This window comes from Phaethon aethereus (genome assembly GCF_964289735.1).
Source record: "Phaethon aethereus genome assembly, chromosome: 5".
NCBI classification, from domain to species: Eukaryota; Metazoa; Chordata; class Aves; order Phaethontiformes; family Phaethontidae; genus Phaethon; species Phaethon aethereus.
Window position 1 is genome coordinate 60,061,084 of NC_138579.1, and position 22,542 is coordinate 60,083,625.

At 38.6% G+C, this 22,542-nt stretch overlaps 1 protein-coding gene across 4 annotated transcripts in view; it reads right to left on the minus strand.

Annotated features, from left to right (window-relative positions):
• Positions 1-21,790, minus strand: part of SBF2 (SET binding factor 2) — a gene marked incomplete at both ends in the record, with an annotated part of 278,020 nt that extends 256,230 nt beyond the window's left edge. For all 4 annotated transcript variants that reach the window (XM_082000477.1, XM_082000476.1, XM_082000474.1 and 1 more), the window contains one exon: positions 21,736-21,790. In XM_082000477.1, the coding sequence (XP_081856603.1) occupies positions 21,736-21,790 (55 nt within the window). The remainder of the gene's footprint in view (positions 1-21,735) is intronic.
• Between the last annotated feature and the right edge of the window lie 752 nt (positions 21,791-22,542).

The window sequence follows — 22,542 nt, forward strand, 5'->3', positions numbered from 1 at the left end:
ATCTTCCCGACACAGAGGTTAAAAATCCTCCTGAGCGCAGAAGCAGGTCTTACCTTTTCACCCTCATGCTTTCTATGTATTACCTCCCTCAGGTGGCTGACCACATACACTATAAAACCTATTGCTATCCATTACTTAAATAAATGACAGAATCCACTTGTGGATCCAAAGGCCCCAAACTTCTATAGAAAACATATAAGGAAAATGGAAGAAGTAATTACTGGGTTTTTTTTTTTAGTTTAGGGGTTTTTTTGGTGGTGGTGGTTTGGGGTTTTTTGTGGTGGTGTTTGTTTATTTGTTTGCCCTCCAGGTCTCCCTGGTTTTTGTGCAACTTATCAGAGTTGGCTTTTGGGGTTGATTTTTGTTCAGGTGGCAGCTGAGGCAAGTTACTTAATGCTTTCTAGCAAGAATAAAAATATTTTGACAATTATTGAGGAGAGCTGCAGACAGAGAAGAGGCAGTCTTTCTACTGCCTAACATTTGTAACTTGTTGCTATTCTCTTGCTTTAGCAAAACAGTCGTATAGAAATAATTCATCAGCTGGTAAAAACTTCAGGTCTTTCAACAGGAGTTGTTTTTCAGAAATATATACTGAAAACTCAGTATATATTTATGAAACAGTATCCCCGGCTTTATAGTACATTCTGTGTCCAGTTATACAGTGAATGCAGTTTTAAATTTTAATAGGCATTTCCAGTATTGTTTGGCATCACCATGACTTTCAAGGGTTGTATGCACATCTCGCACGCTAGGCCTCTGAAGACTTGTATTATTTAATAACTACATGTTTTAATACAAATTTACAAAAAGGAGTTACATCATCCTATTACCCTTATCCTGTACCTGCACCTGTCATCATTTATTTAGCCTCATGGACTTTTTTGTTAAGTTTATTGTCAATGGAAAAAACAGAGGAGAAAATAATTTAGTGGAGATTGAGCACTCAAACTTCAGAACATTCAGAGTTAAAAACCTACTTTCAAAATCTAAAAAAAAATCCAAGGCTTTGCAATAACAGAAAAAATAGAATGTTTAGCTGTTGAGCTGGAAACAACAAATCTTATTATAGGTAAATAAAATGGTAAGACTCCAATTTTTCCAATGCAAGCATAAGAATTGCTATATAAAACTGAAAAGGGAGTTATGAACTTAACAGGAAACCTACTCTCAATTTAAAATGAAAAAAAAAAAAAAAGTTCTGCTAAGTATCTGGATCATGGCTTATATTTATAAGCATCTTTCCCCCAAGGAGGGGAGGGGGAGAAAATTAATTAAAAAATAAAAAAATCCCATTCCTGAATGTATCTCTGATGAGAAATCTTCTTGCCTTATTAACCCTCCCAGACCCCAACTCTATTGTGTCAATCAGAATAAACAAAAAAGGCAATTTGGCAACTCCTTCATGACTTAAACCGGAACATAACCAAACAGAACAATTATTGAAAAAAAGTTTAATTATGGCCTTCAATTTAAACTGAAGAGGCAAAAGCCACTCTTATGTTCCCCACTAGAACAGAACATCAGTTCAGTGTTGCAAGATCTAATAAGGCAGCCCTACAGACAGAGATAAAATAATGGACATAGAATATGCCCATAATCATATGATCCATATTTTGGCAGCATAAATGCCCAGCTTCACACCGTTTTACCTGGAGGATCAGATGATACGTAGAGCAGAACCTACCAGAGCAACTCTGAATAGTCACAGCAACCTCCCCCTGCACCCCAATACCCTCATCTACAGCAATACACTTGCAATGTAGACCTGGAATTTCTACAGTCTCCTTTGCATTGCATATACATTCCACATATATCTGCTACCTCAGAGTTGCATGTTTATAGGTAGAGTATGAACTAATCATAATTTTTCTCAAGATTTTCCAGGTCTTTCTGGAAAGCTTATCTCTTGGGAGAGATACAGTGATTATTTCTTCTTAATGCCATGCAAAGAGGCTGGGAGAGGGACTCATCGTGACAATGCTGAACTCATCAATGCACAGCTATGGGCACAATACCTCCATTTCCCCTCAAAGCTTTCTTCTTCTAAATGAGATAAAGGAAACAGCTGAGGAAAACATTTTTCGCTACACTGGTAAAAGTCTCCTGCATCTACTGGAAAAACATGAGAAGTACACTGCCTTAGTCCGAAGTGAACAGGCAAGGAAACTACAATTCTGTTTGCTATCAATGTATGACAAACTTGGATTGTACAGGGAACAGAGGTGCCTACACTTGCGCATCTGCACTAGGCTAAGAATCACCTAGAAGCATAAAAACATGAATGCGACTGCTGCAGTGGCATTCAAACACACCAGTGCCCGCAGCGTACTCTTCTCTCAGTGGAAACCACAGAGCTGCCATCTAGAAGACATTGCTACTGCCCCACTCGGATAAAAAGTTATCAGGCAATAGATAGCAAAAGCTCAACCCAACCATTGCATTAAGTACTCAGAAGGACCCCAAAAAATAGAAAAGACATCAGTTTACATTTTCTCATGTACATTGTCTAACTGTAGGGAAGATACCGTAGAATTGTAAGCTAGTAGCAAATAAGTAACTATCTAACCTGTTACTTTATCTCTCCTTAACTAACGCATTTGGAAAGAATAACTACTGTATCCTCAGGCTGCCCATGAAGAATGTCCAACAACTGGATACTGAAAATCGAGTTTAGGCTGAGTTCACAAATCTAAAGATGTTTAAAGAGAACCACAAAAACTATAAAGCATGAAGTCTGAGGCAAGTCACAGACAAAGAAATAGTCACAGAGTTCACTAGTGTATAAACAGAAGGCTGAAAAGAGAGAAAATCTTAAATCTAAAATTATTTCAGATGTTATAAAAAAACCTGTGCAATATAAACTTCATGTCTAGACTCTATGAGGAGCAGTGACTACCCATATACAAAATCATTTGGTTGAAATTTGAAAACCGAAGTTAGATTTCACAAGTTCAAGCAAAAGAAGCTAAGTGAGGTATACCCATGAAAAGTCTGAGGTCTGGGGCAGGGGTACAAGGCCAAGGGAAAGAAGCTGAAAAGAATAGCTGGTTTTGTGGAAAGCATTTGGGTTTTGTTTTCCACTGACCTTTTCAACTGTTAATCTTTAGCCAAAACTAAATTTGTTGCCACTACTGTAGTAACGTACTAAGATGACACTTAATATGGATATTATTTCAGAACTATCCAACAGGGGAAACAGATGTTTCTTAACAAATGATTACATCAGAAAATGCAATGGGTACTATTACACAAACATTTTCTTACACTTTTTCAAAAAGGGAATTTTTAATTAAGGATAAGACACCCTTACCTATGCAGACTGTATCCCCCACGTCACAAGTCCCACAGTGGAAACACTATGCAGACAAATCCTCCAAGACAGGTTCCTTGAATTGTTTCACTGTACCATCCCATTGACAGAAAAGGATTTGCCTTGGGCTGTGTTGACAAGCTCTACAGACCCCTCCATATCAGAATGACAAGTTCTGTTGTGACAGAGCAGTGTGTTTTCCCTGAACTTGAGGATTTGGGCTTCGTGTCTGGTTAATGACTGAAAAGGCAAAGGCTTGTATTCTGGTTTTAAGAAAATAATACACCTTTTCCTACAGAAATAAGGAAAGATTGCCATGAAGAATAAAATCCATTTTATCCTTGAGATAACCTGGAATATTTTGTAGTATTTCTTTAGAAGTTCTTCATGTCTTCTTACCAAATAATACAAAGTGTAAGTAAGTAATCATCAACACTGGAGCAAAACAGAATATGGAGCATTATGACAGTGCTTACATCAAATAAAAAAATCCTTTGCATCTTCTTACACATAGTAATTACATATTTCATGTTACAAAACACTATCTTGCACTATCTTTCAGCTGGGCAGCTGAAAATGCAGAACGTTTATTCTCAAGCTCAATTCTGACATGTTGGATCTCAGCTGTTTCATTATACCCATTTTTTCCCCAGAATTCAAAGTGATGATTTGGTATGTAGTAAAGTATCCAAATGCTTTGTAAATGATGTTCTGCTACTTTTTTGTCATCAAATGTGCACATGAAGGATTACAGTAAAATTAAGCAAGAAATAAAATGCACATCTGTATAAAAAAGATATAGCAGCAAAAAAGTGGTCCTTTCTTCAAGCCAGGAAACCAGAAGCCAAAATAAGCATGCTTTACAATATGCATCTGGCTTTACAATGAAGAGTCCTTCACAAATAACATTCTTTATACAGAAGGTAATGTACTTTCCAAAATTTTCAAGGTGAAAGTTAACAAATCTTTAAGTCCACTTTAAGTTTAGATGTACCGTGGTTTGTTGTTTTCAATACCAGAAAGATACTCCACAGAAACAGCAAAGACTAACTTGTTAAAGTTGGTACAACACACACTTAAGCAAAACAATCATCATTTCTAAAAGCACTTCCATGTTGAGTAGTTGACCAATAAGAGAAATATTTCCATAACATCAAACAACACATTGATCTTTAGTAAAAAGCACTTGCTTGGAATCAAAGGAAATACATATTTGACTCAAAACTTATTTGAAAGATCCACATTTCCTGCTAAATTGCAACATCAATACAGCTTAATGCTGCTTTACACTGGACACAGTGTCATTCTAGAGCTAGGGAATTACCATGACCTCCAAAAATTTAAAATTAATTTTGAATAGTATTTGCCAACTCTGTTAAAAATTAGTATCTCTGTAAATTAAAGATATTCTTATAATAAGTGATTCAAGCCAGCTCATTTGAAATTTTCAGCACAGTGCCTATGAACTACAACATAGTTAAGGCAGTAAAGACAGATAAATCCCCTCTGTCTTCACTTCCTTGTTTTGAAAACAGTATCTTCAGACACATCTCTTTGTCATCTGTCCCAAATCAAAACAATCCTCCTCAAGTCTGAAACCTCTAAAGACAGAATCACCCTCATAAGGGCCGTTTTGATAGCCCACACTGTGACACTGCTGCAGAAATATCATGCAACTCATTTCTTCAACTGTCTCACATTAGCCTTAAATCAAGTGTTTATTTGTAGTTCCATATCACACATCACTGCAAATTCCTATTTCATAGCTTGCTCAAGTTACCCACATCTGAATGCCAATCTGTAAATATAATTTAGCACATCCCAACATGCAAAATGTTTGCTCTGAAAGTCACTTCCTCCTGATCTACTTTTCAATCCTCTGTAATAAGAAGCTGCCTCAAGTTCCAAGTCCTTTAGTTATCTCTCCACCTCCTTCGCAGGATTCCTCCTCTGTACACTGCACACTTGCTCTCTAAAAGACAACGATTATAATCTCTCAGCTCCTCTTCCAGTGCCCTTTTTCATTCCTTATTGTTACTTAAAATACCATTTTTCTATAATGCTTCCTGCCTGTAAGCATTTACAGAGCCACATTCCTCTAGTGAGAAGATATGCAACATGGAGCTGTACATGCTGACATCCCAGCAGACATCATTCATACATATCACACGTCATCAAACTTCCTGACATCATACTTAATTTAAAATTTGTTCAAAATTTACAGAATTTTGTCAGTGGAAGGTCATCTCAACTGTCTACTAGAACATTATTTTTCTCTCAACTTCATAGCAACTGCCACATTCCTTCAGGTAATGAGATGCACATTGAAAGTCCATATAGAACTTTAGACAGTGCCCTCCTCACCTGCATTCACATGCACACGCCCTTAGTATCATTTAAAACCAGCCTACAAAGAAGAAAAAAAAAAAACAAAACAGAAGTCAATCTGTTTACTCAATCCTTAACATCAATTTTGTACTATACATATATTTTTGCATTGATAAAGGAAATTTTAAAGTATTTTTTCTGCTCAAAGTGTAAGTAACAGCAAAACAGGAGCAACTTTTCTTCTATTCTTTTCCTATAACTAACCAGCTGCTAAGATTTGTGGTTTTGTGGGTTTGGTTTTGTTTTTTTTTTTTAAGTCTGCATGCCATTGCTCACCTACAGGTGATGAGGAGGGACGAGTCATTTGGGAGTTTCCCACCGTGTATATTTCCTGTGGTTCCAATAGGCTAAAACAATTAAATAATATTTTGATCTTACTAACGCACGATTTTTACATAACAGCTGTAAAAACGCACATTAACAATAAAATTTCTGAGTGCATTCAATGTTTCCCTCATACAAAACATTTTCAGAACACAGATGACAAATGAAGCCTTACAAAGAAGAATGATTCACATATCCTGGTAGGCCAAATATTTTGTCTGGACTGACTATAGACTAACAACACTGCAAAAACAAAGAGTTTCCAGTAAGTGTGAGCATATCTTATGGCCCATATGTATCTAGCAAAAACTAGCTCCTTACCCACCTGCCAGAACGGTATTAATGCCAACATTCAGGCTGGTCATCATTTCTACCAGCTAAAGCCCACATAAGTACGTGCAAGCCAGTATTGTAAAGCAATATCAGATGATCTCAGGAGAGTTTGGCCCCAAGTGCTTAGACATATTTTGCTCTGCATTCTCCAGTACTCCATAAGCCAGGCATGGAGGGGCATGAGCAAGGCTCTGCAGTTACTGGCCTTCTGTCATGCCGGAATTTCAAAGAACTGGTGCGTCACCATTTAAACACCCCCGAGTTACCCACCAGCAGGCCTACGCAGCCTTACAGGAACACTCTGCTGTCTTAAGAGGACTTACCTGGAGCACCTTTCAGGAGAACAAACTGGAACAGAGATTGAGTAGAATGATTTTCATGTCAAAATAACAATAGCCCAAAACAATGGGATCAAGTAATTAGCCACAGAAAGCAATTCCATCAATGCTTACTTGATTTAAACCAAACGGAAACAAATACATGCCAGTGATCACGCTTACACAAGGGCAAACGCAAGCAGATTGCCACAGTAGTCAAAATCATCTCATGATGTCATCTTACTAAACTGCTGCATGACAAACTTTGTTCTTCACAGCTGCAGAAAAGTTCCAAACAATATGTTTAGCTTCCAAACCAAGAACAAAAAGAATGGGTCTACTTCAAAAAGGCAATCAAAATTAACACCATTGTTTGAAACATCCACAAATGTCCGCAAGTTAAACACTATTTGTTTGTGTTCTGGCTTTCAAAGGTTAACAGTTTATTTTGTTCCCCCCGCCCCTAAGAATGCAGCTGCCAGAGTGACTTAAAGTAGTGGGGATCAACACAAAGAATGTAGTCCTTCATAGGAGATGCTTAAAAATAATACGTTGTATCCAAATTTATTTTAAATCTACACACATGAACTTTGAAACATCAGAAGCATTACTGTGTATTTGTGTTTCTTCTAACACTGGAAGTCTTCACTAAAGCTGAACTTCATATCATGTGAATTGTATTTTCTCCATGTAGCATAACATTATTTCCCCTCATCTCTAAGCATAGTTAAACAAGTACTGCAAATGCTGTTAAATACTTAGGTGACTAAACCAAAAAAAAAAAAAAAAAATCAACAAATAGAAAGGCCTAAAATAAACATCAATTTGTGATTTTAAACGAGTATGCTCTTTCAGTTTTTTAGATAATTCCTTTAAAACTGTAATGCTAGAATAAAGTAGGATTCTCTGCTTACGTGCTAAATCATCTATTTCCTTACTCCCATCTCCCACTCCATAAGCTACACTGCCAAGACTGTACATGTCAAAATGCATTTCCAGTGCATGCATCATTACCAGTAAAAATAATAACTAAACAAACAAACAAAAAGTCCTCAATCCATACTTTGCAATTGTAAGAAACTGAAGGAACTGGTTGGTTGAAATTAGAGCATAACTGAAGAAAACAGAGCTGCATCCCTGTCCTAGCAAACAATTAAATGCCACTTGACTATGAGCCCGTAATAAATTAATAGAACATAACCTCTCCATTCTGAGGCTGTGGCAATCCCAGAATATTAACTAGAGCGTACTATAACATGCCTATTACAAAGGAAAGCAGATACCCTCCTAAGTGACAGTAAATCATGTTCTTGCAAGTAAGAACACTACTCTCAGCTAGGTTTCCTACAGTAGCAAGGTTTATGTGATAAACTGCCTTTAACCCAAATAAATATTGTCCAGTGACTCTATTTAGAAAAAAAATAGTATTCAAGACACCCTGTTCCTTGTCCAGTAGCAGCACTACTAGGGCATTCAAGACAAAAGACAAAAATGTGCAGAAAGATGTCACTAGTTCTGTTGTTTATGAAATAAGTTGCTAATTTGTTTCTCCACATACCCTGACCCTTAGTATGCAGGCCTATTTAAATATACCACAAAGCGCATCAAATTTAGTATGCCTAGGAACACCAACTGAATACACTTCCTGCAAATTTACTTACTACACACATTCAATCATATTTACAGCAGCATTAATTCTATCTCCTAGCCATATGTGAGTCATTACAGGGTTCAATGCTCGGTTTTTGTTTTGTTTTTGATTAAAGTCACTGTAGGCTGAAACACAAAACATAACTCAAACTGTTCTTTTCATATATATATAAAAGAATATACATACACACACATATTTTATATATAAGCATATACAAATACACACACTTTCAGAAAATGTAGATAATAAGCACATTAGAGGATAAGATAAGAATTCAACGTGATCTTGAAAGACTGGAGGAAGTAATTAAAAAATGTTAGAGTATGACTAAAGAGAACTGCAAAGCTGCAGAGTTAGGTCAGAACAGCTGATTGCACATATATGGGATGGCCAAACAGTTATCAATTTCGTTAAAAGGGATGTAGAGGTTAAAGCAGACCACAAAGTGACCCTCAGTGTCGTGATGTTGAAAAAATAAAATATGAAAAAAGAAAAAAATACATCAGAGTGAATGTCTATACATGGAACTGCCTGCAAAACCACTAACTGTCTCACTCTTAGTATTGGTAAAGATTTGATGTAAGTTACCACATCCACTTTGGTCACCACACTTCAAGGAGAAGAGTAGTAACAGGCTTAAAACTGTACCAAAACCCACTTCAGTCAAACAGTATGAAAACCTTTCTAAAAGTCAGACAGAGTAGCACTGGAATAGACCGACAAAGCAGTGAAAGTGGGTTTTTCTGAAACAAAAAACTGTTTTGGGGGGTTTAAGAATGAGTTAAACAAAGATCCACCCCAACCAGCAAAGGCTACAGCTAGCTGTGCCTTGGGGAAGAAGAAGGGACCAGGTGATTCCCAGAGGTCCTGTCCAGTCTTTCTTAAGATGCAAGACTACAGAAACCAGAGCCAAACAGACCTCTGGGATTCACCTAATCCATTCTTGTCCCCTAGGCTGCAAGTTCCCACACCATGATGTTTTCTGGTGGGTTTTTCTTCCACAATTCCATACTGTTTATTTCTGGGTTTACTGTTGCTATTAAACCAGATACTAAGCTCTTTAGAGAGAATTGTCCCAACAAATTCCAAGAACTTTTTCATTAAGTGACAATAGCTTTACTGGAGATCATTATTGTGAATGTATGTTAGGACAATCTTTTCTCACCACTGCTTGTACTTTAGCTTGTATTTATCAAAACTGCATTTCACTCAAAATTTTAACATCTAGTCAGTATCATGAATTCTTTATGTAGCCCTTCACCATAAGCTTTAGATTCAGCTATCTGGAATGATTTTAATTTTTTTTTTTTAATAATCTGCAAGTCTCATCCCCTATTCCACCTCTCTTTTTACCAGATATTTACAAGTTGAACAAAAAAGGTCTGCAAAATTAACTTTGGGAGTCCATGCTACCAACTTTGCCTATGAATAGTGACTACTTGCTTCTATCCTTTAATCTATTCATAACTCTTGAAGCTCTTACCATCTAACCAGCAACAGCTTAGATTCTTAAAAAGCCCCAGGTATGAAAATTTGCTGAAAATTAAGATTGGCAAAACAATGTTGACAAAAATCTTTGTCCAGCTGCTATAAAAACTGTAAAAAGCATATGATGCTTTGTACAGCTATATTAAGATTACTATAGTCCAAATATCTTCTTGGTAACCATCAAATACATAAGAATAAAAAACATTCAGAGTCTCTGTAAAACCATAAATCAAATAAATCTAATAAAACATAAATTCTATGTTTTGGCCTCTGGCAAATCTATTTTCAAACCTTTAAGAAAGCATAGTTAATATTAGGCAGGGAGTACACACTAGATTTAGACAGTAAATAATTAGGTGTTCCTACTGCTCAATAATACTGCTCATTTCTAAACTTCATATGGGTTTTTTTTAAAAAGTTAGACTCCTCTATATCAGATTTTTCACAGAAGACATATGTGTGTCCTTTTGAGGGGCAGGGCGTGTTGAAGAGTTTTGCAGAATAATAATTCATGCTACAAAACCTGTGTAGATTGACAGAAAACAGCAAAAAAATCAGATAGCTGGATGATAAAGTTGATTATCAAACGTGAGGATCCATAACAGAAACTGATCCAAATATCTGATCAATTTTTATATTCTGTTGAAATATTTACCTTTGGGGGTTTTTTTTCAACCCAAAGAAGAATGCATAAAATTGGACTTTATAATGAACAGGAACTGATTTTTAATTCAGAACTATATGCTGCAGTTCAAGAGTCTGCTGCTTCAAGATTTCAAGCTATTCCATCAGTAGCCATAAGTTTTACAAGAAACCATAAACAAGAAAAATTACTGATTTGGGGGGGAACAGGGAAGGGAAGCAGGAAAGAGGTTAGCAATGGAAGACAATGCAACCCACAAAGTTTATTATAACTTTAAGCACACTGGCCGAGAATAAATAGAACACACACAACTCTAACAAAGGAAGATAGGAGTTGTGCGGTTTTTATTTTTCAGCATCTTATCTTTAGCCATCCCAACTTTGGGAAAGGAAACATCTCCAAAGTCACTTCATTAAGACATATGACACTATGGGTCAAGTCCAAGTTGTTGTTATTATCATTATTGTTATTACCTCAATAACAATTAAATATCTAAAGATAAGATATAAATGTTACCTCTGGGTTTTCTAACTTCAAATAATGGTAAGCATATTATCAAGAAAACAACAGATTATGAAAACAATAGTCTCCTGAGTTAGGCCTCTCAAATCCTATCTCACTATAACAAGGAATGATCTTATTTTCCTCATTTTTGTTAAAATTAAGTAAGGATGTAAATCATTACCTTCTGCCTTCTACTAGGCTACTAACAAGAACAGCTATGACTATCACTGACTATGTCTAGAGACAGTGAAGCCACAAGTTCTTGAACTGCAATTTTCTAAAAATAGGTCGTTCACTAAAATAAAGGAACCATATTTTTTTAAAAGAAAAACATAAAGAAAAAGAAAACCATAAGCAAACAAATCTTTAAAAAATGCAAAAACATCTCACAAGGTCAGAAAGGTAGAAAGCGTGTTTTCTGGATACTTTTCAAGACCACTTTCTCACAAAAAATAAAATGCTTCAGTGACAGTGCTGTCTCTTCCAAAAAGATGCCATGTGGCAGAAGAGAACAAAATAATAAAAACAGCCTCCACAAGGATATTTTGTTAAATAAGCATGATCTCATCTCTCTTCATAATAAACACCATAAACAAAATATTTGGAAAACACAGTACTGAAACAACAACCTTACAAAAGTATCACTACTTGAATCAACACTGTTTACTCAGTGGCAAACCTGGTATCATTATTTATGCAGATTAATCAAACAGGAAAGAGAATCTTTTTGAAAGAAGAATTTTGAATTCCAAATCACAAACATGTGGCTCTCTATGGTTTTGTTTTCTTTTCAGTTGCCTGTAACTGAAAAAACATGACACTTGCTCTGGCTGTCCTGCTGAATTATAATGCCATCACAGCTGACACACCGCAGCTTTGACACTCTCATCCTAGTATGACCTACGGTTTGGGATGTTCTAGTTCTTTTTGCCTCTTTTCTGCTGGAAATGATCAGTCCCTCAGAGCTGGAAAAAGGGAACACATGCCCCATGCCTCAGTCATGTCAATACAAATCCAGGTGTCTCAGCTTAAAGAATGTTTACAGGCAGCTTGAGTCAAAACCTCAGCTCATTAGTGGAACTAGCAAGGACCTGGCACAAGTGCCTAAAATTGCTGTAGAGGCAGTTGACTCCAGTTAAAGAGCAAATCTGAGACTTCCACAGGCATTATCTTAACTCACTTTAGCAAAGTGGACCAGAATTTGTCGCTTAAAATAAGCACTTATGTTTTAGCCACTATAAAATATTTAGGAGGAAACCTAATTCTCTGCAGCACTTTGAACACTTAGAACTTGCATGAATTTCTGAACACAAACTCTAAACTCAGACTATTTATTACCATAGAAAACATAATTTTATTCTGTGTGTACACTTTGTTATCTTATCTGTTTTGGAAATACTATTAAAAGCATTCATTCTAAACCTTGGGCTTTCTACCATTGCTGAAACTTGCCGATGATGAGAAACACACACTAATTAGTTTCCTATTTTGCAAAAGCAAGTAGCTCCTCAAAAGCATAAAATAAGAATAATTCACTAATTGTGTTTCTAAGAAACGTGGGGTGAATCCCAAAGCCAAAGGCAATGCTCAGGCAGCAGCTCTTCCCTCCCTTAACAAGGAATTCCAACTAGTTCCTCAGTTGCAGTCAGGCACAATCTATTGCTTAGGCAGAAGCCCCAGGCTAAGCTACTTTACAAAAAGCAAGTTCTGCCTAGAAGCCCACCAGCAACCATGCCAGTCAACAGCACCAGGCACTTCCAGAAGGACCCACCACTTTATCAAATGAGCACTGACCTCCTGAACTGCACAAAAACCATCTCCAGGGTATACCATCAGTTTTCAAAGCTGGGAAAGAAGAGGATATCGAGAGCAAATCCAGACCCTTCTACCAGACACAATGAATTCAATAACGATTTTCAGTCAACCACATCAGCATCTGCTAACAGCTCTTACAGGATCAGTATAGAGAGCCGTGTTCATCACTAAACAAAAATCAGTGAAAAAAAAATTCTCATAAACTGAAGGTTCTGAGAACTCACAACCTGAAAGAGACTAGAAATAGATTAAATTACCGATATAATACGAAAAAAAAAGTGGTTTTAAATCTGTGTTTTAGGAAGGAAAAGTATAATCAATCTTCCTTCGAAATTTTCTTTTAGAAATTCTAAGTTCTTCAAAAACATGAAACCTATTTCTCTCTTCATGAGTTACCAATCAAGAAGAAAGAAAACTGAAATCCTCCTGTAACTTCTATTAGAATGATTTGTATTAATCTTAGTTTAAAAATAGCATATACTAACAATATAGAGCAGTAACAGCTTAGTCATTCCACAAGCTTCGTAGAAGTACTATATATTTTTCTGGGAAATTAGACTAATTATGAAGAAACAGCTCTGCAGGAACAAAGCATGTGGCTTTCTTAATCTTTTTTATGCAATTGCAATTTGCATTTTTATGAAAAGCAGCCTGTGTAATAGCATTTAAAAACACAGATTTCCTAATTTATTGTTATTTAAAAAGTACAGTATGCCCATTCAACAGTATTTCAAGAATTAAAAGTCCATTACAGTTGTATTTATGACAAGATCACAACTTTGTCCTCTGGAAGAAGTCTTGAATATTTTGTTAGTCATACAGTCATCTTATGGCTACTGCCACTTAGGCACTACATTTATAGTTCATAGCACAATAGTCACCAAAAAAGACGCGTGTCTGTATTTCTTTGTCCAAAGCACAAATATACGTTTTACACGTACAAATTTAAAATGTGAAAGAGTTTAACAATGCAGCGATGAAGCAAAAAGGTTTACTGTGCTACAACTGGTGCAGTTATAAGAAACTAAGAAGAAATATGAGTGCAATGCTTTTTAGATACGCAAATAGCTAACAGCCATAAGCATTATTAAAGGTGCTCTAACCTCTTATTCTGTAACTAGTTTCAATTATTTCTTATTTAGCCAAACTAAACGTACCATCTTAAATCTCAATGCTTAATATCTGTCTCTAGCTCAATTATTTCAGAAAACTTCACACCAAATACTTTTTCTGTTTCTAAGAAATAAGACTGGGGCAAGGGACTTTTTTCTCTAAACTAACATTCTAGCAAACACTCTTTTTTAGGCCAAAATTTACAGCAGGGGCAACACCTAGCCTTTGTGTTTAAATAAATACCAATTAATCACATAAAGATGAAAACCTCAAGAAATCAGACTGACTGGATAAGAGGACTTCATCTCAGAAAAACATGGAGTAGATAAAAATGGCTAAACAGAGATTAAGAGGGAGAGAAGGAAGGGAAGGAGGGAAAACAAGAGAGAGACACAATGGTCAGAGATTCTTCTGGTGTAAACCTACAAAACCAAACTAGAAGACAGAAAGAATTTTAAAATACCAGAATGTGTCAAACAGAGTAAGCAGGAAAAGTGGCCACTCCGAGGCCTTACAGAGTAAGGGTTCACAAACCACATTGAAGCGATATGCAGCCCACTACAGAGCCTGAAGGGGACGCTGCCAGCCGACAACACTCAATACTCCTGGCATTAGTATTTATGGCATCTAGCAAAAGTAGCTCAACGAAACCCATTTTCCAAAGCACAATTTTCCACAACTGAAGTCAAGATTCTAGAAAGAAAAGTCGTCATTCCTTTGCATCCGCAAGTATCTGAGAAATCCTCTGCCAGAACATCCCATCTCCCTTCCATTTACTATTCCATTAGACCCAACGTGTAAGTCTAACATTTAAAAAGACGTTTCCAATCTTGCTGAAGACCTATCCAAGTGTCAGATAGTGACTTTTCTGCGGGTTGCGTTTCTAAATCCCAGGAAACGTAAGAACCACATTAAAAGGACATTATTCCTACCTTTTTTTTCCCCCCCTTGAATTTCTGAGTGATTGATTTTGTAACCCCAGTAACATTCCTTTGTCTCTTTTTATCCATTGAGGTCTCCCAGGGTCCAATGTGGTTTTGTATGCAGCTGTCCTGAATTTGTATCCAGAATAATGATGATTTTGTATTTTCTGTGTATTAGTATTCCTCTACTACAGCTACACAAAACCTCAGACTGCACTGTCACCAACTGTTTTTGGCTGCAGTACTAAGAGTCTGTTACCTATGCCCAGTTTAGTGGAAATTTTGTGATTAGTTACTTCTTGTTACCTTGAGCATAAGACTACTACAAAACAAATAAAGTATTCAAACTGTGTTCAATAATTCCATTTTTTCATATTATACAATTTGCAGAAGACTGAAAATTGAGAACTGTAAACATTAGAGACATGAAATCATGATGTATCTAGTCACTAACAGATCAGCAATAACAAGCATGTTCTTGGCTCAATGAGCAGGGATTTAGCTGCCAAATCCCAATCAACACTAATTGGATTGTCCTTGACTTCAGAATATACCACTGACACCAAAGGAATAATTTATTTCAACAAATACATATAACTGGGATACAATTCCCAAAACAAAAGCAGAAGAAAATTAATCTCATCAATAATAACAGAATTATTGTTAGAAATATTTTTTTCACTATATAAGCAAAGAGCCTGAAAATCTCATGTTATTGCAAAGGTTGAGTAAAAGATGAGATAATCGAAGAAAGACTTCCTAATCACCAGTATATATTTGTAAGATAAACCTCAGTGAAAGTTGTATCAATGTTGAACAATGAATCTACTCTTACACATTTTAAAACTAAACCACAGTCACTGTGAATTCCTTTGGTTTTTATTTTTTAAGTACCTGTAGCTGGGGAGGTAGTTGGGACTTTAAATTCATGTCAATGAACTACCATAGCAGTAAAATCATCTTCCCCAGTGTTATAAGATAAGACTATTATGTTTGTGATGTTGGAGGAGTCAAATGTCATTCTCATTGTCCCCCCACTGAAAAATATGCTTGCAGTTATAGAAGGCCAGTGCTTAAGAAGCATTCAGAATTGCATAACAAACTGTTTTCCATGAACACACTACAGGAAAAGTGTCTTTTTGTTGAATAATCCACAAAATTAATCTAGGAGATTAACTCTCTAGAGAGAGTTTCTTTACCACAATTCAGTCTTAAAATACCCCCAAAGATATGAAATGCTACTTCCCTCAACAGAATGTGTGTTCTCACATTTTAGGACAAATGAAGATAGCTTACAGAATAAACATTCAGGCTCCATGAATGTCTTGACTTAAATTGAAAGGCTGAAAAAAATGTATTTTTATGGCTGCTGTTATTATGACAGCAAGAGCAAGTGAGCAAAGAATTTCAAATCCAAGTTTTCTGGAGATATTCATTAGCAGAAATTTGAGGGAAAGAACAGTTTTACAGATCTGCATTGATTTTAAGACTTCTCCAAAATTATAGTGAATCCATAAATCAAAATAACAATTTTTCTAGTAAACTTTATGTATTAGAAGAAATTGCTTGAATGCATTTCAGGAAGACACGCTACCAGAAAAATTTTGGTTTTGTTGGGCTTTTTCCTCCAAGCAGATTTTCAAGCCAGCCTTATCTCACAAAAAAAAAACCCCAAACAAAAAAAAACCCCACCGACAAACAAACAAACAAAAGAAACAACCCCCCAAAACCCCACCCACCAAACAACACACATGCAATAGTATTTCTCATTCTGTTTCAGCATGGTATTGTGGAGACTGTCATATTTGAAAACTAAACTGAACAAGAACAAGGTTTGTAGAAAGAGATCATTTCTTATACTAGAGCAACTAATTTGTTCAGAAAAGTTTTGGGCACCCATGCCCTTCTCCATAGCCAACTTCAGTAATCTCTTACCAACACGCAGTTACTTACATATCTGCATTTTGCTTCAGTTCTGATAGTACACTTGATGTTACATTAAATTACAGCTACAAGAATTCTTCTGTCACAAAAAGAAGGATTTCATGTTTGCTGGGGTTTTTTTCCCTTTGAGATTCCCCTAGATTGCACTTGAATCAAATTAAGCCGCAGCACAGATAAGAAAGCCATTGAAGTAACAGCTTGATTCCCTTATTTTTCTATATTTTCTGTTTTACAGAGATTGCATACCAAGACACCAGGAAATCATCCACTCCTTACATACATACTAGCCCAGAGGAATGCCCAACTATAAATATAAAACAAATACACAAAGAAACCCTCATTATTTTATATGCTATTTAACCCCCAAAATGAAAAGAATATTCTTCACAGGCAGAATCTGCCCACAGAAAAAAATTAAAAGAATCAGACAACTGCATTTAGGAACTTCTCCCAATCTATCATCAACCACTTGTCTAGTTTCAAAATCCACCAAGATATGAAGCTATGTTAGACAAGAAAGGCTTCCCTGAAAAGAATTTGATAAAAATCAGAACAGAAACAACCACAACAGAGCCTACACGTTATAGCAGCATTTATCAGTTATGACAACAGCCAAATAAAACTGCTATACTGTTGCAAGCCTTCTGTCATACACATTGCAACTGCATACACAAGCAAGAACTAAAAACATCAGTCTGCCTTCTTACAGCAAAGTCATCTCACAGAACACATGTGCTCCATCTCACAGGTTTTCAGAGTTAACTGCTGGGTACACAACAGCATCCTATAGGACAGCCATTGTGTATGGGCAAATTAGTAACATCCAGTATTTAGTTCTCTCTTCTTTAACCTTACCTTTCAGTTGCTGAGCTAAGACAGACAAAAAATGTTCTTTCTTTTACCTTTTTCAAGTACCATCATATGTAAATTACAGGGATAAATTTATGATTATGGCTTATATCAGCAAAAACAAAACCAAACCAAACAAAAAGGCGTTTTCTCATGCCCTTCTGTGATCTTTGCAAACATCTGCCTTCTTCCTAAATCCCATCCACATTCCATTATGCAAACATATTAAATGGGAATTTTTGGTGGAGCACATCAAACACACTTCAAAATCCACAGAAAAAAGAAAAAGGATATACAGTAAGGTCTTCTGGGATTTTTCTCTAGCTTTTAACCCAGAGTGCCTACATTTTCTAGCACCTTTGTTCCCTTCAGAGACTTCTGTAAATGCCTTTTGTAGCAAGTTACATAACAGCTTTATATTGTGCTGATATATTGGAGAAAAATGTGGTTATCTACCTTAGCAAAGGTTCAGTTGCATGCAAAATAAACATGGCAAAACAATCAATCTTGGTGTACGACCAAAATCCTTCATATTTCCACTGTTAGAACAAAAACAAGGGGTTTTTATTGAATCGGGGGGATTTATTAAATCCGATTGCTCCAACTCTGTCAAGACGCTGAACATGAACTTCTGATAGGAGCTACTGCTATCACAGTTCTTCGTAGAGGCTCAGAACGAGTTTTTAAAATACACAACAGCAATCAGAACTCTGATATACTTAAGTTCACTTTTATGGTGAAAGATACAGACTAAGTAATTTTTAAGTGAGAATACAGTCAACCCTGCCTGAAATACATAAAAAGCTAGGTGAATCAGATCATCCTTTACAACACAAAGCCTTCTCCTTAACTTCCTATGTGCCTGAAAGTCTACTGACACCAAAGTTGTCAATGCCAAAGCTCATTCTCCACTCAAGTTGAATCTCCATGCATCTTGCCAAGCATGAATAAACTGCCTGTTACAGGAACTATTCAAAGGCACGCATTACTTTCCTCAGAGCATGCAGGAGACTAAGGCACCTGACTAACATCTTTGTGCCCAAGGTTCTAAGGACCATTTAAGCTGAAGTAAATTCAGGCTGCAGTGATCTGTCCTCCTTCTGCATGCTCCTGCTCCTCCTTTATGCTGCTACTGGCACTCATTTGCTATCCCAGTGAACCAACTCTGTCTGAAAAATCAGCAAAAATGTAACCCAGAAAAAATATAATACAGCAACATAGGCAAAATACTCAGCAAGAAGGGTCTTTTTGACAGGTCAGCATCCTAAAGCAAGCTGAAAATGAAAAGAAGATTTAACACAATAGGGATGACAGCACTAGACTGCAGTAACATCAATTTACATAGGCCTAGACTGGAACAGGAGTGAACTTTAAAATGTTTGACCATGCAAAGGATACTCTTTGGTTTATTTGAGGACAATAAAAACATTCACTTCCCCTTAAGACTGACTATTTTGGATAAAAACTTGTAACACTAATAATAAAGCTTTTCTACATCAAGCAAAATCTAGAAATGTGCTCCTAAATTGCACAAGTGCACAAACACAGCATTTTAGATATGTATAGTGAATGTTTTTTAATAAAGATAGGTAATCTGCATAGGAAAGCAGTATCTTTACCACATTTTCAGCATATTGCAGATATTGGCACATGCAAATAAATCCATATAACCCACGTGAAGTCAGAGCAGATGATGGCTGCTATAGAGAGATAGCAGAGGCAGTAGGGCTTTTCTGGGAGAACAGTCATTACTATAAACATCCTCTCTTATTAACCGCAAGTGCATATTATCCAAACTACTGCTGACATACAGGTTGGGGAAGACAGGGAAGGTTACAGGATTTTTGTTTGCTTGTTTACACAAAAATATTCCACAGATTACTCCTGAAAAAACACTATAAAAATGTAATTACAGTCAACATTAAAAGCAAACATATTAAAACCAAGCCAGAATCTTGTTGAAGATGAAGGGGGAAAAAAAAAAAAGGAAAAGAAAAAAAAAAACAATGTACTTAAAAATTTAAAAGCTTCATAGGTAATAAGTCTAGAATCCTAGAAATGTTTGCCCCTGTTTTTTCATATAGAAAGAAGCATAATAAATGCATCAAAAAAACACGACTTCTACAAGAAAAAGGAAGGTCGGTACTCCATGTATTATGGGATCGCATGTGGGGGTAAAGGAATTTGGAAAACAATGCATGCCTAGTCTTCAACAGAATGTTGTTCCTTCAAGCATTTTTAGTATGAAGCATTAAAGTAGCAACAAGTAATTTAAATAATGAAGTCTAAATAGTTATTTTCTGGGCATGACCTTTTCAAATCAAGGTTCTGGAGTTATTTCTGAATCTGCTCAATTTCACCCGTGCAAGCAATTCTACTAAACTTAATGAGACAAGTTATGTACAGGAAGTTAAACACATACTTAAATGCTACAGATGAAGACATCATACAAACATAAAGCTTTCCAATGTAATCTCTGCTTTTATTTCCCATAGTGGCTATGTCAGATTGATCATACCCTTTAAGAAGGCAGCCTACTTGCTTTGTCGTCTCCTTAAAAAGCACCCCTGGATTTTTTAGTTGCTTCTTTGTTTTGATTTGGGCTCTTCACTATTGTAGGGGAAAACGCCCCAAACAGGAGAGACGCAAAAGGGGAGGTCTATATTTTTAACATAAAGGACTCTCCATTTCACATGTCTTATAATGTTGCCACTACAATTAGGACAAATCTATTTCCAAATAGGATGAGAGAGGGAACCATGTCATAATTAATGGAATAATAATACTGGTATAGTAAAATCCAGGAGACCGTCGGCAGAATTTTGTAAGCCACTGTATCTTTAAACACGTTTTCTCTGAAAATTGTATTTCTAAAAAATGAAAGAATCTTACTCTAAGAGTTTACTAGCTACACTTTTAGAATGAACAAACACAGATTATGTGCAATTGCTACTTCAAAGAATTACTTAGAGTAACAAACTTGAGTGTTGTTTGGTTTATGCATTGTCAAATAAATTAGGGGACATTCAGCTGTGTAAAATATTGTTTATTAACAACGTACATTCAAAGGATCGTTCTGAAATACCCAGCACAAACACATACCAATTGACAATCACTTCATTTTCAAATCAGTTTATATACCGATTTAAGGTCTCTGCAGCAACAAATGTGGTATTACCATAGAGAAAGCTACACAATAGAAACCACTCTCTCTTTACCCACAAAATGAGAGCGGATAACACCACTTTCTTTTCACTCGAGCAGACAGAAAACATCTCGATTCTCTAAGAAAATCAGCCGTTCCTGAAGAGTCCACCGAGTGCCACGGCACTTCTCCAGGTGTTAGCTGCGGCACCTTTTTAACAGGCGGTAAGCTGTAAGCCCCCAATCAAAATGGTCAAAAAAGACCTTTTGTTTTCCTTTGAGGCCGCGGGAGTAGGTGCCTCATTTGACAGTGGGGGAACAGCCGCCAGTACCGCCGTTTTCTGCGGAGGCGGCTCAGGAAAACAGGCACGCACGAACACCCCCCGCACCCGGCCAGCCTCCGCTGCCTGCCCAGCGGGAGCGGCCGCTTGGGCCCCGGCTGTCGGTCGGGGCGGGGGGCTGGTGCTGTGCCACGTCTGTGGACGACATTTCAAGCTGCCCCCGCTTTCTCGAAGGAACCGCTGCCCGTTTCCAGCGGCGGGGCGAGGCGGTGGGGTATGCCTCGGCCGGCTGCCGCCCGCTCGGCCCCGCGTCATGACCCATTCACGGCGGGGCAGGGGCCGAGCTAGCGGGGCTGCCCGGTGGGCTCTGCGGCCGCCCCCCAGGCGGAGGTGCCAGGGCCCGGCCAGCCGGCCGCCGGGCGGTAGAGGAGTCCCTCCGCTTTCCCGCCGGCCCACTCCGCCTCAGGAAAGGGGGATTAACCCTTCCCTCGCCCCCGCCGACCGCTGCGCCCCTTCGCGGGGGTGAGGCCGGCCCCACTGCCCTCAGCCGCCCTCCTCCCCACGGCCGGACACGCACCCCGTGTGCGCGGCAGTCTCCTCCTCCTGCCGCCCGACCGGAGGCGGGAGGGGGCCGGGGCCGGGCAGGAACGAGGGGAGGGGGGAAGAGGCCAGGCACCGCGGGGCAGCCCTGCGCGCAGCCACACCTACCTGTCTTCTCGTGGTCATAGCCCACCACGATGAAATAGTCGGCCAGCCTGGCCATGGCTGAGAGGAGCCCGCCTCAGGCCTCACCACCCCGGCGGCGGCGGCTCCTGGGAGGCTCAGCATCCTCCCCTCCGCGCCTGCCGCAAGAGAAGCGGCACCACCTCAGCCATGTTGGAGGCGCGGGCACGCTGTGCGCCTGCGCGCCGCCGAGACCGCTGCGCCGTGACCCCGCCGGGCTGGGCGTGGGCTGAGGGCTCGCCGGCGGCACGCGGCTGAGGCGGCACGGCCCCGCTCTCCCGGGCCGCCGGCTGTCGTCGGGGGCCACCAGTGCAAACGCCACCGCCTCGCTCCGCAGCCCACCGCGGGCGGGGAGGGCCCGGGCGGGGGACGTCCCCCGCCCGGGCCCTCCCCGCCCGCGGTGGGCTTTGTCTCCTCGCAGTCTCTCTGTGAAGTATCCACCCAGGGGGGCAGGGGGTCCGGGACATTTTCTTCCTTTAAAAAAAACCAACAAAAAAACCCGCGGCAGGTCCGACCGATCTGCACGCTCGGGAAGACTCGGGTGCCTGAGCGGGACCCTACCTCACCGCCCTTCGCGGGGACCCTTCCTGAAGGGCAATCGCCCCCGCTTAGTCTGTGCGAAAATAAAACCCGCCGACGAGCTACCGCCATTCCCCCTTACCCGAGCTCAGCCTCGACAATCGAGACTTACGTTTCCAGGATGTTTCCTGTTTACGTTTTGTCCGGGATGTGCGGAACATGCTGCCGTGGGGGAAGGCGCTAACGGCCCCAACGGCAGGGCGCTAACGGCCC